The sequence below is a fragment of the Hyperoodon ampullatus genome (assembly GCF_949752795.1).
Source record: "Hyperoodon ampullatus genome assembly, chromosome: 4".
In the NCBI taxonomy this organism is placed as follows: Eukaryota; Metazoa; Chordata; class Mammalia; order Artiodactyla; family Ziphiidae; genus Hyperoodon; species Hyperoodon ampullatus.
The window spans coordinates 38,539,295-38,555,195 of record NC_136917.1 but is presented as its reverse complement, the minus strand read 5'-3'; the positions used below and the strand labels follow the sequence as shown (position 1 = coordinate 38,555,195).

The window sequence follows — 15,901 nt, the reverse complement described above, 5'->3', positions numbered from 1 at the left end:
AGTGATATGTGTACAACTCAGTGAATTTCCTCAGAGTGAACACAACTGAACTGGATAAAAGCCACAGAACACTCCTTGCCTCCAGGACACCCCAAGGATCTCTTCTGGTTTTGCATATGTCTCATTAAGATAAATTTTAAGTTGGTGTTTTGGTAAATGGGGTCTTCTCTTCCATTGTGTCTTACAACAGGTTGCTAACATTTGTATGGTAATTTTGTTTCCTGGTACCTTATTAATTTTTTGTTTGTGGTAGTTTTTCTTTCAATTCTCATGGGTTTTTAGATATTCTTCCACACTGTTTGCAGCCAGATGCAGTTTCCCCTTTTCCTCTCCCATTCTTGGGCACGTTATGGCTTCTGGCGTCTCACTGTTTCACTTGCTGTCTCCATTGCCTGTAAATGGCGGTGGAGAGAGCAGCCTCCTGGCTTTGCCCCCAACTGGAGCTGGCAGGGTTTCCCCTCTTAAGTGTGTTGCTGCTTTGGGCTACAATTCACTTCAGTCCTACTTTACTGTGTTTTTATTTTTTATTTTATTTTATTTTTTTATATTTACATATTTTTATTTGGTTGCGCTGGGTCTTAGTTGGGGCAGGCAGGCTCCTTAGTTGTAGCACACAGGCTCCTTAGTTGTGTCATGCGGACTCTTAGTTGCTGCGTGTGAACTGTTAGTTGCTGCATGCATGTGGGATCTAGTTCCCTGACCAGGGATCAAACCTGGGCCCCCTGCATTGGGAGCGCAGAGTCCTAACCACTGCGCCACCAGGGAAGTCCCCTTTACTGTGTTTTTAGCACAAATGGCCAAAGAATTTACCCAAACGCCTCTTCAGTGTCTGTAAGTTCCTATATTAATATAGGATGGATCTTGAACCATCCATGCATTCTGGCAAGCTCCACTTGATCATGATCTATTTTCTCTTTAATGTGCTATTAATCCTGTTGGTTAACATTGTATGTGGGATTTTTACATTGAGATTCATAACTGAGATTGATTTTTTTTTTGGTACAGTCTCTATCAGGTATCAATATTGTACCCATTTCATTATTTTTTTGTCTCCCTTTTCCATGATTCAGAAGTTTAAGTAGCCTTGAGATCGTCTCGCCTTGAGAGGATTGGTAGAATTTGGCTGTGTGACCATCTGTATCTCTGTTACTTTCTCTACCTCATCTGTGGAAATTAGACCATTTAGAGTTTCTATTTCTGTTGGAGTCAGTTTAGGTAAATTGTATTTTCCTACAAAATTATCCATCCTAACCAGGTTTTCAAATTTGTCTACACAGAGTTGTAGAAAATTGGTGTCTTTTTTTCCCCTTCTCTTATGACAATTACTTCTCCCTTGTTATATCTTATTTTGCGTACTTGTGCCTTCTTTTTTCCTTGATAAGGTTACCTGGTGGTTTGCGTATTTTTTTTCCAGATTCACTTTTTAGTTTATTTGTTGTAATAGTTTTCAGTTTTATAAGTCTTTAATTTTAGTTTCTTCATCCTTTCTTTGCTCTAGTTTTCAAGTTATGTATTTTAATTTGATTATTTTGTTTTAAAATTTGTATTGATATAAATGAATATTTAAGCCACAAATGTTCCTCTGAACCCTGCCTTAGCTGTATAGCCCATAGATTTGGCATGTAATATTTGATATTATCTAGAAATTCTGTAATTGAATGGAGAGTGTTTTTTTGTTTTGTTTTGTTTTGTTTTGTTTGAATTTCCTAGTCAAGGGTTTTTTTCCATTTTGTCTTCACTATAAATTTGTTGCTTTGAGACCAGAGAATGTTATTCATGCTGTTTCTACTTTTAGAATTTATTGAAGTGTTCATTGTGCACTAATAGAAGGTCAAAGTTTGTGAATATCCCATATGTAGTTGAGAAGAAGATAGGGCCTCTGTTATTGGGGTAGAGAATTTGACACATGTGCCATGAGGTCTGCCATGATGCCATGACAGCATCAGTCAGACAGAGAGCTGGGCCAGCTCTGCCTTCCTCTGGTTCTCTTCTCCTCTCTTGTAGCATCTGCTTAACAAAAGTTGCTGCCATGTTATTTGGTGCATAGATACTCCTCCTATCTATTGTATCCTCCCTATGGATCATAGGAATAGCCTTTAGGATTGTGGACTATCATCCTCTGCATCTGTAATTCCTTTGCCCTGAATTCTCCGCTGTGGCAGCAGCCCTGCTCTGTTTTGTTTGACTTTGGCTGGCATGCCTTCACCCATTCTTTCTACTGGTTTAGCCTTTCTCACTCTGCTTTTACAGTGTGGAGTTGGGTTTTGGTCTGTGAGCCAACCTCTAAGTCTTTCTCATTAATAGGAGAAGTAAACCCATTTACATGGACATGACTGACACAAGGTAGGCTTGCAGAGCCACCCACCCCCCCCAGAGAGGGCCTGCCTCTCTGCATATTGTTTTGCTTTCATTTTCCACTTTGCTTTTTCTTTAATTACTACTCTTAACTGTTTTTTTTGTTTGTTTGTTTTTTGGACTGCGTTTGGGTCTTCGTTGCTGCGTGCGGGTTTTCTCTAGTTGCGGTGAGCAGGGGCTACTCTTTGTTGTGGTGTGCAGGCATCTCGTTGCGATGGCTTCTCTTGTTACGGAGCATGGGCTATAGGTGCGTGGGCTTCAGTAGTTGCGGCATGCAGGCTCAGTAGTTGCAGTACGTGGGCCCTAGAGCGCACAGGCTTCATCAGTTGTGGCTTGCGGGCTCTAGAGCACAGGCTCAGTAGTTGTGGCGCATGGGCTTAGTTGCTCCGTGGCGTGTGGGATCTTCCCGAACCAGGGATTGAACCCGTGACCCCTGCATTGGCAGGCAGATTCTTAACCACTGCGCCACCCTCCACTTTGTTTTTATAAGGCTCAGATTTTTGGTCAGGTTATTGTTTCATACACAGGCTGATGGAGCTGATTTTATTCCTTTGCTGCCTGCTTCGTCTGTTGCTGAGACCACATTATTCTCCCCTTGTTGTCCCAGAATCTTCACTCAGCACATAGCACCGAGTCAGGCAAAGTCCACATTCCTGCACTGATGAGCAGAGACTGACCACTCACTTCATCCCGGGGAGGGGAGCATGAGCTCAGCCCTGGGGAGGCGTGGCTCTCCCCTGCCCTGCCCGAGGCATGCAGAAGTAACTCTGGTCGGCAGTGGCTCCTGTTGCCAGAGGCCTGGGGATCAAAGCCCTCCATGTCCTGGGTGTGACGAGAGCTGTGCTCCCCACTGCTCCCTGCTGTTCTGGGTGAGACTCACCGGGCGCTTGGACAACCAGGCCAAGACTCCTGACTCCTCGTGGCCGAGAGGAGGGTTCCAGTCATTCCTGGCCCTGCTCCAAGCCCCATCTCTGGAGTCATTCATTGCTCAGCTTCCAGGGCCAGAGCCACGCCCTTTGGGGACAAGACCCAGGGCCAGCTCATCAGTCAGCCCCCGACCTTGGTCTCTTATTTTTATTGCCTCTCCCTGTTCCCTTTTCTTCATTTTGACACGTCCCTCTTGCTTTCACACACCTTCCTGACACTGGGCTCTGGGGGTGTTCACTTGGACTCTGGCCTGGGCAGGTAGGGGCCCTTGTCCCACGGCAGCCCACATCTGTGCTGTGTGTGCTCTCTCTCCCTCTCTGTTCTTCCCTCCCAAGGCCTGTTGGTCTTATTTTCCTTGAAGCAGCTAGGCTTCTGTGCCTGGCAACTTGTGAAATTTTCTCTTCATCCTCAGAATTCAACAGTTTTCCCCAGCAGGGCTGGTGGGGGCAGCCCGTGAGGCCTGGAGGACAAGTATGAGTGTTTTGGAGAAGCCAAGGCACTGGGTGACCGCAGGCCACACAGGAAGGGGCTTGGTGGCCGAGCCAGCAGCCTGGCATTCTCCAGGGGCAGCTGTTGGCTGAGCTTGCCCGGGGCCTCAGCCTGACCACCTCCACCCTGGTGTTCTCCCCCAGGGCGGCAAGGAGTACCTGATGCGGGCCCACTTCGGCCTGCCCAGCGTGGAGGCGGAGGACAAGGAGGGCAAGCCCCCAATCAGTGTCAAGTTTGAGATCCCCTACTTCACTACCTCCGGCATCCAGGTACATGCAGCCAGGGCTGCCAGGGCCCCAGAGCAGACATGGACAGGCCCAAGGGGGCCTCACAGGGACCGGCACCAGGTGTCAGTCCAGGCTCAGAGGGTTGCAGGTGACAGACATCAGTGCAACCAGTTAGAAAAGGGTGCTAATTGGCTTGTCCCAGGGCTCCGCGGTGCTCCCCGGCTCTGCCTGTCTCCGAGGGCAGCCCGGCCCTAATGGAAAGAGGCCCACAGTTGTCTACCCAGACCTGACCTGTGCTTGAGCTCCAAGCTCAGAGATGCATTCAGTCCCCACAACTAGAGTTTGAACCTCTAGCATCCACACACTTGCCACCATGGGACCCGTTTTCTTGGGCACCTCCGCAGAAGACCTGCATGGGGAAGAGAACCCTGGACGGCACCCCTTCTCCAGGAATCTGCTAGAGGGCTGTGCCCGAGAGTGCACATCTGGCTCTTTGCCGCATCTTCTAGAAGTACCTCCGCCCTCCCTCAGCCTCAGAGAGTTTCAGACAGATCAAGGCCCTTTGCCCCCTCCCTCGCCCTCCTGGTCACAACCTGGCGCCGGGAGGAATGACTAAGGGGGGACCAGGAAGGGGGATGGGGGTGTGTGCATGCTTAGGGCCCTGGTACCTGTGCCCCAGGTGCGCTACCTGAAGATCATCGAGAAGAGCGGCTACCAAGCCCTACCGTGGGTTCGTTACATCACTCAGAACGGAGGTGCGTGCGGCCCACCCGTGGGGCAGGTCGTGGGAGTGCTGAAAAGGTCCCTGGTGGGCATGCCGCTGTCTCCAGGGTGGTGCTCACGGAGCAGCCCCAGGGTCGGGGCAGGTGGGTCCAGGGTGCAGAACAGACAACAGACGCCTCCTCCTCACTCCTAGATTACCAGCTCCGGACCCAGTGAGGGGCCACGGTGGCCAACGCTCCCGGCCCGGCACCGGGGCTCCTGGTGGAAGCACCGGGAGGAAGCACCTGCCAAGCCTGCTGGAAGGAAGGGCTCCCCTGGACACCAGCCACCCTCCCGGCTCCACCCAGGGGCCCCTCCTCCTCCAGGTGCACCTGCTGTGCCGTCACCACTCTCATCCCCCAAGTTCCTTTTCCCAGAAGAGGCTTATCTTCAAGAAGTCTTGTCTCTTTGCCCCGGAGTCAGTTTGAAGGGAAGGAAAGAAATCTTTCCCTCCAGAGATCAAATACAGCCTTCTGTGCTGTTTAGCTCCTAGTCATGAAAAGATTGGGAAACGCTCGCCAGACCACTGCCTGGCCGGGCTGGCAGGGCCACCGTTTTGTTGCCATTCTGTTGAATGTTGTAGGTTTATTGAGTGTTCCTGGATTTTTGTCTTGGTCCGTTGCTGTTTACGTGAACTTCACTCTCCACGCCTCCTGCCCCTCATCCTGAAGCGCTCAGGCAGCACTTAGCGAGGACAGGACCTCCCCGTTCCTCACCCTCCTCCCCAGAAAGGCTGACGCTGGGTCGCCTTTCCACATCAGGCCAGAACCTGGCACTTTGATCGGAGGCTGCAGCTTATGGCTGTTCCTTGGAGGCTCCTTGGCCTGGACGCATAGGCTTCAACAGAGGTGCCTTCTTAGGACCAGCCTGTGCCACACGATGCTGTCACTCAGCCACATCAGTGTTTGTCCCACCAGGGGTGGTGGGGTCCAGGAAGGGCCCCTGGCCTCAGAGGGTGGGGCACACGGGTCATCCACATCCGTGCTTGGACACCACCCCCTTCAACCCTGTCTGTGTTTGTGTCATGAGTACATTAAATTCCATCAGTTAAACATGCTGCCTGCCTTCCATCTGATGCAGCGTGGGATGGATGACCCCATGGATGACCAAGGATGACCATGGATGACCAAGGGGAGGTGCACGCTCACGCCAACCTATGTGTGGCTCCGTGTGGTGTCACCAGCTCCCAGTGCCCCTACATCCCCCAGGGAAGACGGGAACAGGCAATGGGACAGCAGAGCCATTGCACTGGGCCACCAGGGCCACCCCTTCTAGGGGGGCCACACAGAGGAGAGCACACGAGCAAAATGTATCCCTCTCATCTGAGATGACTGTTACAACCCCCAACCCTCAGATCACCAACAGCTTGCCCCCGTCCCTCCCCAGCCCAGTGGTCTTCCTTAGAGTGTGGTCCTGGTACCAGCAACATCAGCGTCCCCTTCGAGCTCACTACAAATGCAGGTTCACAAGCCCACCCTGACCTGCTGAGGCAGAGTCTCGGGATGGGGCCCAGGAGACCGGTTAACAGGCTGTACATGTGATTCGTGCACGCACTGGAGTCTGAAAACCGCTGGCTGGTCCATAGAGGGGATCACGGTGGGCACATGGGCAGGATGAGCTTGTCTTCCCACTGCAGGCACCGGCACCCACTGTCCCGCCAACGCTGATGGCCCTGCCTGCCCCACACCCTCTTACCTTCAAGGGCTGTGTTTTCTTCCGCCTCTCCCATATCACCCAGCTCCTCCTTGGAGGTCTAGTGGGCATCAGCCTGAGTGGAATCTTGGCCTTTTACCGTGTGCAGTAAAGGACGTTGCCCTGGCCCAGGGCTCAGGCCAAAGCCCTTGCAGGCATCCTTAATGTCCCACCCCTCACTCGCATGCCCACACCTGCAGCAAACCCTGGTGGCCTCCCTCCAGGAGACCCTGGGGGGCCACAATATACAAAGAGACAATGACCAGAATTTTCCAAAATTAAACATTTTAAATGTAAAATCTTTACATTCTCAGATTCAGAAAACCAGTGAGCCCAAATCAGGATAAATCTAAGTCTAAAACTAAAAAACATCACAGTCAAAATGCAGAACATTAGGGACTCAGTGAAGATCATAAAAAGCAATGCAAAGAAGATAAAAACAAAACACACAAAAAAGAAAAAAGCAATTAGGCTGAGAGCTGGTTTCACAACTGCAAGAATGGAAGTCAGAAGATAAAGAATAGGCTCAAATTGCTGAGAGAAGATGACTAATCTGTGATGACCGATTCTGTGCCCAGCAAAAGAACAAAATTAAAAGTTTAACAATAGACCCTCACGAAGCAACTTGGCATACAACAAGAAGGAGATTCAGAACTTCCCTGGTGGCTCAGTGGTTAAGAATCCGCCTGCCAATGCAGGGGACACGGGTTTGAGCCCTGGTCTGGGACGATGCCACATGTTGCGGAGCAACTAAACCCATGCGCCACAACTGCTGGATCCTGTGTGCTGCAACTACTGAAGCCCATGCACCTAGAGCCCGTGCTCCACAACAAGAGAAGCCACCACAAAATGAGAAGCCTGCACACCGCAACGAAGAGTAGCCACCCACTCTCCACAACTAGAGAAAGCCTGTGCACAGCAACGAAGACCCAACACTGCCAACAAAAAAAAAAAAAAAAAAAAAAAGGATTCAGTGCAGGAGGAAGGAAAGAGACTTGAGGAGGATTGCTGAAAAAGCTTGGAAAACATTGGGAATATCTAAACTATCATTGACTGTATAAAGCAGTGGTAATGATGTGTTGGTAATGTCTGAGTAGTAACATAAGGTACAAAACTAAAATTCTGGACAGCATCCTGCAAAATACATAGGCAGTTGGCATCCATACCTCCCAAAGTCTTTATACTATTTGGGAAGAAGATGGACTAAAGTCTAAAAAAGCTACATATTCTTGTATAACTTCCAAACCAGTGGATGGGAAACAGTTTAAAGAAAATTTTAACAAACCAACAGGAAAGGAGAGAGGAGCATGAAAAAGCGGGATAAATACAAGGTGTCGTAAGAACCTTTTAATAATAAACTTAAAACTGCACAACTTTTTATACTGTGCCATAGAAACCACAAAATAAAATTGTAGAAATAAATCCAAATGTTAGGAATCACAATAAATGTAAATGAAGCAAACCTGCTAGTTTTAAGATACAAAATCCAGCTATATCCTGTTTGTGAAATACACACCTGAAATATAAGTACACAACACAGTTAAACGGAAAATAATGCTAACCAATACCAAAATAAACCTCATGTAGTTATATTAATATCAGACCAAATAGACTTCAGGCCAAAAAAAAAAAAGTGTACTAGACCCTGAAACACTTTTCACAAATTCCCAAGAATTTTTGGTATTAGAGTCCACATTCTCTAAGGAATTCTCAAGAGAATTAAGTTAGAATTCAACAACAAATGAATTTCTTTAAAATGTTTACAAATATAATTAGTTTTCTTTTTTTTTCCAAATCAGCAAAGTTTTACTTCAATGTTATGTTTGCTCATAAATTACTCTAAAAAGCCAATATGCAAGAGGCTGACACGCTGTGGTCTAAAGGCAACGTCGAGGCCACTGAGAATATCCCTCAGACAAGAGGCTCTGCTCAAAATCTCCCCCACCTGGGGTGAGGGCAGCAGGAGAGGGGTCTGGGACAGAGGGATAAATACATCATCTTAGCTCTGCCATTAGGGCTGGCAGCCCGGGACCCCAGGCTGGTCAATCAGAGGTCGACCGCTTGGAGCTTCCAAAGCTGCCCGAATGTGTGTTTTGGGGAAATGCTGAGGCTTTGGGAGGGCCCATGTGCCAGCTGGAAGGGCCCTCGGCCAGCCCCCTCCTCCTACTCCAGCCCCAGGGAGAGTGCAACTCCCTGCTGGCCGGACCTGCTGTACCCTGGGGTCGAGGCAGCCTCTCACCCAGCAGCCCCTGCCAGGAGGGGGTGGGGAAGGGCATCTCCAGTGAGGCCCAGACAGGAATATGCCCTAAAGGTGGCTGACAGCGGCCCACCTGTAACAGAGCCCTGCTCCCAAAGGGGCCCCTTGGGGACCAGCCCAGCGGGGTGACCTCCCAGGCACGGGCAGGCCAGGCTGAACCCGGCCGCAGCAGGAGATGTGGGGGAGAGTGGTGTTAACAGACAACAGCAGGAGGGGTGGGTGCAGACAGGGCACAGTGAGTGTGGGGCGGAGCCAGCAGCCCAGGCCCGCCCATCAGAAGGCGAAGGAGCGCTCCTTGGGGTGGCCCACGCTGTCCAGGTTGGGCAGGCAGGCATACTGGATCATGCACGGGGGTCCGCACATCAGCACCAGCGGCTCCTCCTCCAGGGGTGGAAGGTGGTCCCGGATCATCTCCTCGTTCACGAAGCCCTGGCTGTAGTCCCAGGCTTCAGGGGCTCTGTCTACCATGTACCAGAGCTTGAAGCACTCAGAATGTTCGTTCTTCAGTTCCTCCAGCTCCGGCCGCAGCAACAGGTCCTTCTCAGTCTTGTTGGCAAAGCGCAGGTGGCCACAGTGTGATCATCCATGTCCTTCATGATGGCGCGGATCACCTGCAGCACTGGGGTGATGTCCGTTCCTCCCGCAAACATGCCCACAGACTTCACTGTCTTGATGACAGGGTTGGATTTCTTGTCCGCACAGATGGCAAACTTTCCTTTGCCCTGGTAGACCAGCAGCCCATTTGGGCCTTGGAACTCAATGGTGCCTCCAATCTTCATGCTTTACAGGTACTGGGACATCTTCCCGCCAGCGGGAAACCTGGGGTGGGTGTCTTTGAAGTAAACCTTGATGACCAGGTCCACAAAGCCCTTGTCATCGCTGGAGACGGGTGTGTAGGGCCGAATGACCAGGTTCCCATCGATTTGAGCCGAGATGTAGATGTGCTAGCCCTATGGGGAGGCCCAGGACGTGCTGGGGCGATGGTAGAGCAAAGTGGAACCATCAGGTGTCAAGGCTGATGACCTCCTTGTCAATCAGCCGCAGCAGGTACTTGACGTCCAGGTTCTCGAGGGTGATGGCTGGGGTGGAGCTTTGGAACAACTTCATGAGCAGGCTGTACAGGAACCAGACTGGGGAGAGGACCACGTGGCCCAATGTGCTCAGCCGGGCCCCTGTGGTGGTTCCGCTCTGCTCTAGCTCCGCCGCTGCCGCCAAGACTGCCACACCCCGGGCCTGCCCCTGCCACCGCCACGTCACTGAGCCCAAATATAGTTTTTAAGGACACTTCTAAATTACCATGTGGATTAAAGAAGAAAATGTAATGGAAATTAGAAAATACCAGTGGTTTTTTTTTTAATCTGGATGCAGGTTACATGAGTGTTCTCACTTTTGAAAATTCATCAAGCATTTATGATTGCTCACTCTTCTGTATATATGTTACACTTCAGTAAAATTTATAAAGAAAAAAAAGGCAACAAATCTGTAAAGCAGCTGGGGGTGGAAAACACATTAACTTCAAAAGTGTGACAAGGTAAACAGCCTACTTTTCATCAGCAAAAAAGGAAGCCAGATGAAAGCAAAATGACATTTTCAATGTGCTGAAAGAAAACTGCCAACCCAACAAAAATATTTCAAGAATGAGGTTGAAATAAAAACTTTTTCAGACAAAGCCCGTAAGAGTTTGCCAGCAGCCAACTCACACTAAAGAAAATTCTAAATTATATTACTTCAGGCAAAAAGAAAGTGATCCCAGATGGAAGGTCAAGATGTAAGAAGGAATAAAGGAGTAAATACATGGGAAAACCTAAACAAATATAGGTTGCATAAAACAATAATAATGTTTCCTGGAGTTAAAAAAGTGATAGAATTAAAATGTACAACAGAAAAAAAAAAGTCCTCAGGGAGTAAATGGAGTTAAAGTGTTCCAAGTCCACGATTGTGTGGGACAAAAGTAAAAAACATTGATGAAATCTGCATTTTGATAAGCACGCATTATAACTTCTAAAGGAATCACTACAATAATAAAAGCAGAATTGTAACTTCCAGATGTTCAGAGGGAAGACAATGATTTTTTTAAAAGGCCACAGACAACCTCAAAGGAGGCCAGAGAGGCCAGAGAGGGGATAAAAAGGAAAATAGAAGGGGTAAAAATAGAAAGTAAATTAATAGGGTAGATTTAAATCTAGATTTAAGTGTGATATCAATTATTACATTAAATGTAAATGGACTATACACTCCAGCTAAAGGTCAGTTTGTCAAACTGGATTTTTAAAAATTTCAACTCTGTGTTATTTATAAGAGACACATAAAAACCATTAAAATACAGAAAGTTAAAAAATAACAGGATGGGGACTTCCCTGGTGGTGCAGTGGTTAAGAATCTGCCTGACAATGCAGGGTACATGGGTTCGAGCCCTGGTCCGGGAAGATCCCACATGCAGCGGAGCAACTAAGCCCATGAGCCACAACTACTGAGCCTGTGTGCTGCAACCACTGAAGCCCACGAGCCTAGAGCCCGTGCACTGCAACGAAGAGTAGCCCCAGCTTTCCACAACCAGAGGAAGCCTATGCACAGCAAAAAAGACCCAACGCAGCCAAAGATAAAATTAACTAATTAATTTTTAAAAATATATAACAGATGGGGCAAATAACCATAGAAATACCATAAGAAAGCTGGAATTGTTATATTAATATTAGACAACATATGCTTTAAGGCAAAATCATTGCTGGAGATAAAGCGGGACATATTATTATAATAATAATAAAAGATTCATTTTATCAGGAAGATAAAAATATTTTTAATTTGTGTGACCCTAATAACATGGCCTCAAAATACATAAAGCAAAATTTGACACAACTACCAGGAGAGATAGTTAAATCCACAGTAATAATGAGCAATTTAAATTCATCTCTCTCAGCAGTTGATAGAACAAGTAAATCAAAAAAGTCAGTAAAGATACAGAATATTTGAACTATACAATTAATAAATTTGACCTAATGGGCCTGTATATTTAGAACATTGTATTCAGCAACTACAAAATACATTTTTCTTTGAAGCACACACTAGGTTATAAAGCAAGATTGAAGGAAATAGTCCCTTTACCAAAACGTTATTTAGTTAGGAATCAATTTTAAAACAATAATAAGAAAAATCTCCATTTTTTGGAAACCCATTCTAAATAACCCATTGATCAAGGAAGGAATTTTAGGAAAATTATATTTTGGGAAATTAATTTTTAGGAAATAATTAAATTTTTGGAAAATTATCTTCAACTGAGAGATAATGAAAACACTTCATTTAAAAACTTGTGCAGGGGCTTCCCTGGTGGCGCAGTGGTTGAGAGTCTGCCTGCCGATGCAGGGGACACGGGTTCGTGCCCCGGTCTGGGAAGATCCCACATGCCGCGGAGCGGCTAGGCCCATGAGCCATGGCCGTGAGCCTGAGCGTCGGAGCCTGTGCTCCGCAACGGGAGAGGCCACAACAGTGAGAGGCCCATGTACCGCAAAAAAAACCCCACAAAACAAAAACTTGTGCAGTGCAGCTAAAGTAGCATTTTGAAGGAAATTTGTAGCCTTAAGTGTATTTATACCAGATATTAAAATATATGCAATATATGTTGCATATATGTAATATGTAATACAACATTATATATATTGATAAAATATATGTTATAAAAGATAGACAGAAAATGATGAGCTAAGCATCTGTCTCCAGAATTTAGGAAAAGAACACAATAAACCTAAGAGTATAGATAGGAAATAATAAGGAGCAGATATGAAGGAAATAGGAAACAAACATTCAAATAAAAAGAATCAACAAGTCAGCTATTTTAAAAGATGAATGAAATTGAAAAACTGCTGGAAATTTTGAGCAAGATGAAAAAAAGGCACTAATAGCTATTATTGGAAATGGGGGGGGGAAGACATTACTGTAGCTTTTGAAACATTAAAAAGATGAGAACAAGGCAAATGCCACTTCACAAATACACTCAGCCCACTTTCTGTCTACCAAGCTGTGTGCCTGGCCCAGAGCTTCATCCACCTCGAGGAGGACTGTCTTTTTCTAATCCACCTGAAGATACCATATGGGCAAGGAGTACTGGATAAAGGGGTATTGTGAACAACTTTATGCCAGCAAACTTGAAAATTTTAGATAACTTGGATAAATTCCTAGAGGGGAAAAAAACTGACTCAAAAGAAATGAAAAATCTGAATTGTTCTATAACTACTAAAGAAATTAAACTAGTCAAAACTCCAGATCCAGATGACTTTATTGGGAAAGTTTTACCAAACATTAAAGAAAAAATGGGCATCAAGACCTACTTAATGGATAGTGATTCAGACACACAACATAAACAGTGTGATTCCTTTGGGATGAAGTTCAACAAAAACAGGCTTAAACTAGACTATATTTTTCAGGGATGCTTCCAGAGGAAGGGAAAAACTCTAAAAAGCCAGATGAAGGTTAAGTCAGAACAGGGCTACCTGGGAGAGGGAGAGGAGAGGAGAAGGACCAGGGGGGTGTGGGCTGGGATGCTGCCCGTACTCTGTTTCTTGAGTGGATGGTGGTAGCACAGATGTTTGCCTCATAATTCTGTTAAACTGTACATTTCTGTTTCATGTACTTTACAGTATGATATTATAATTCCCCCCAATTTAATGTATTACAAATCAGGTGACTCTAATTCCAGGCAATCAAAATGGTGGAAAGCTCCCCAGTTCAGTCTTTGAAGCAGCCAGCACTTGAATACCCAGACCAGTTAAAGATAGGGGAAAAGGGGCTTCCCTGGTGGCTCAGTGGTTAAGAATCTGCCTGCCAATGCAAGGGACACGGGTTCGAACCCTGGCCCGGGAAGATCCCCCATGCCGCAGAGCAACTAAGTCCGTGTGCCACAACTTCTGAGCCTGTGCTCAAGAGCCCGCAAGCCACAACTACTGAGCCCACGTGCCACAACTACTGAAGCCTGCGTGCCTAGAGCCCATGCTCCGCAACAAGAGAAGCCACGACAATGAGAAGCCCGTGCACTGCAACGAAGAGTAGCCCCCCTCGCTGCAACTAGAGAAAGCCCGCGTGCAGCAATGAATACCCAACGCAACCAAAAATAAAAACAAACAAATAAATAAAAAAAATTTTTTAAAGATAGGGGGGAAAAAAGGAAACTGTAGATGAGCCTTACTTTAGAAGCAAAACTTCTAAACAAAATATTAGCAACCAGAATTGAGCGGCAAGTCAATACTACAACACGCTCTGACTAAGCAAGGTTTATTCCAGGAAGGATATGGGTTCCAGGGTACACTCGATCCACATAACGCATCCCACCACCAAACTGAATCATATCAGTACATTTGGGAATGGAATGCTTAAGACACAGCAGACTTTTCTAATGGAAACAGGTGTAGGGATAGAAGGAAGCTACTTCCCCATCATAAACGATTCCCCATTTACCATCAAACATCAGAAAGTGCCCCTCTCGGAGATCCTAGTAGACAAGTACAGAAGGAAAGGCTTTCTCTGGCACAGGCACACAGCCGGCAGGAGAGGCCAGTAATCGATGCCCCACTAAGCCCCCTATGATTTCACAGCCCCGCCTCAGAAATGCTGAATTTTAATTAGAGGCTAAAGTAACGATGTCATTGTCCGATGGCCCTGGCCCAAATTCCATCACAAGTCCCCTGTATACCCCTCACACAAGCACAAACGGTCCAAGAACACTCACCATAGCTCTGGAAGAGCTAACAATGAGAAATAACCAAATGGGAGCTGGTGGGATGATGGCAGAACAGTTGTCAATTTATCCAGGCACATATTCTGCTCGCTCAGTGAGTGGCCCAGGGCTGGGTATGCTGACACGGCCACATCTCTCAGCTACGCCCAGTGGTCTCTACCAAAGCTGACCATTTGCCCAGCCTGCGACTCTACAGTTCCACCTCTGGGCATTCACCCAAGAGAACTGAGCACACATGACATGAAAAGACAGGGACTCAAATGTTCACAGCAGCCTGACACATGATAGCCCCAGACTAGAAACACAAGGCGTAGATGAGCCACACAATGGAATATTATACAGCGACAAAAAAAGCAGAAGGGCTCTCCCCATGCCACCACAAAACGGATCACAGGCACGAGCAAAAGCAGCTGCTGCTGGGACCAGGAGGCTACTAATTGGAGGGAACCTTCTGGAATGATGGGAAAGCTCTACATTGTGACCTGGGTGCTGCTTACACACATGTAAGTCACATACACTGAAGACATGCACTTTAAACACTTTATGTGCACGTGTTATACCTCAGTTTTTCAAAGTTTAAAAATAAACTGAAAAACTAATAGCTATAAATATATAAAGCTTGTTAATGAAATGAGCAAACTGCAGGAGGATGTTCCCCCCCCTCTTATTTATACAAAGTTTAAAATCACATAAAACAACACTTCGACATCTATGGTCACATAGTATATAATGAAATATAAAATCGTATAAGGCAGGGGTCCCCAACCTGTTAGGAACCGGGCTGCACAGCAGGAGGTGAGGGCCGGGTGAGTGAGCAAAGCTTCATCTGTATTTACAGACGCTCCCCATCGCTCGCACTACCACCTGAGCTCTGCCTCCTGTCAGATCAGTGGCAGCATTAGATTCTCATAGGAGCGAGAACCCTACTGTGAACTGTGCATGGGAGGGATCTAGGTTGTACTCTCCTTATGAGAATCTAATGCCTGATGATCTGAGCTGGAGCTGAGGCAGTGATACCAGCGCTGGGGAGCGGCTGCAAATACAGATTATCATTAGCAGAGAGGTTTGACTGCACAGAGACCATAATAAATCAATTGCAGGCAGACTCATATCAAAACCCTATCAGTGAGTGGCAAGTGACAATGAAGCTGCGTCTTACAGAGTAGGCTAGATATAAGCAACACACTTCGGGTGTCACTGTCTCCCATCACCCCCAGATGGGAAGATCTATCTAGCTGCAGGAAAACAAGCTCAGGGCTCCCACTGATTCTGCATTATGGTGAGCTGTATAATTATTTCATTATATATTACAACGTAATAATAATAGAAATAAAGTGCCCAATAAATGTAACGCGCTTGAATCATCCTAAAACCATCCACACACCCCCGAGCCCGTGGAAAAACTGTCTTCCATGAAACTGGTCCCTGGTGCCAAAAAGGTTGGGGACCGCTGGTATACGGGAAAGA

General features: G+C 46.9%; 1 protein-coding gene and 1 pseudogene across 3 annotated transcripts in view; one reads left to right on the top strand and one right to left on the bottom strand.

Moving 5' to 3' along the window:
* The window catches only part of AP1M1 (adaptor related protein complex 1 subunit mu 1), a gene marked incomplete at its 5' end in the record, with an annotated part of 30,120 nt that extends 24,303 nt beyond the window's left edge, over positions 1-5,817 (top strand). For both annotated transcript variants that reach the window (XM_079703703.1, XM_079703702.1), the window contains 3 exons: positions 3,915-4,040; positions 4,678-4,753; positions 4,915-5,817. In XM_079703703.1, coding sequence (XP_079559829.1) covers positions 3,915-4,040; positions 4,678-4,753; positions 4,915-4,937 — 225 coding nt within the window. In that variant the 3' untranslated portion in view covers positions 4,938-5,817. The remainder of the gene's footprint in view (positions 1-3,914; positions 4,041-4,677; positions 4,754-4,914) is intronic.
* A 3,165-nt stretch (positions 5,818-8,982) lies between these two features.
* Positions 8,983-9,876, bottom strand: LOC307051874 (NADH-cytochrome b5 reductase 3-like; annotated as a pseudogene). Its single transcript has one exon. The product of its transcript is annotated as an NADH-cytochrome b5 reductase 3-like (transcript).
* Between the last annotated feature and the right edge of the window lie 6,025 nt (positions 9,877-15,901).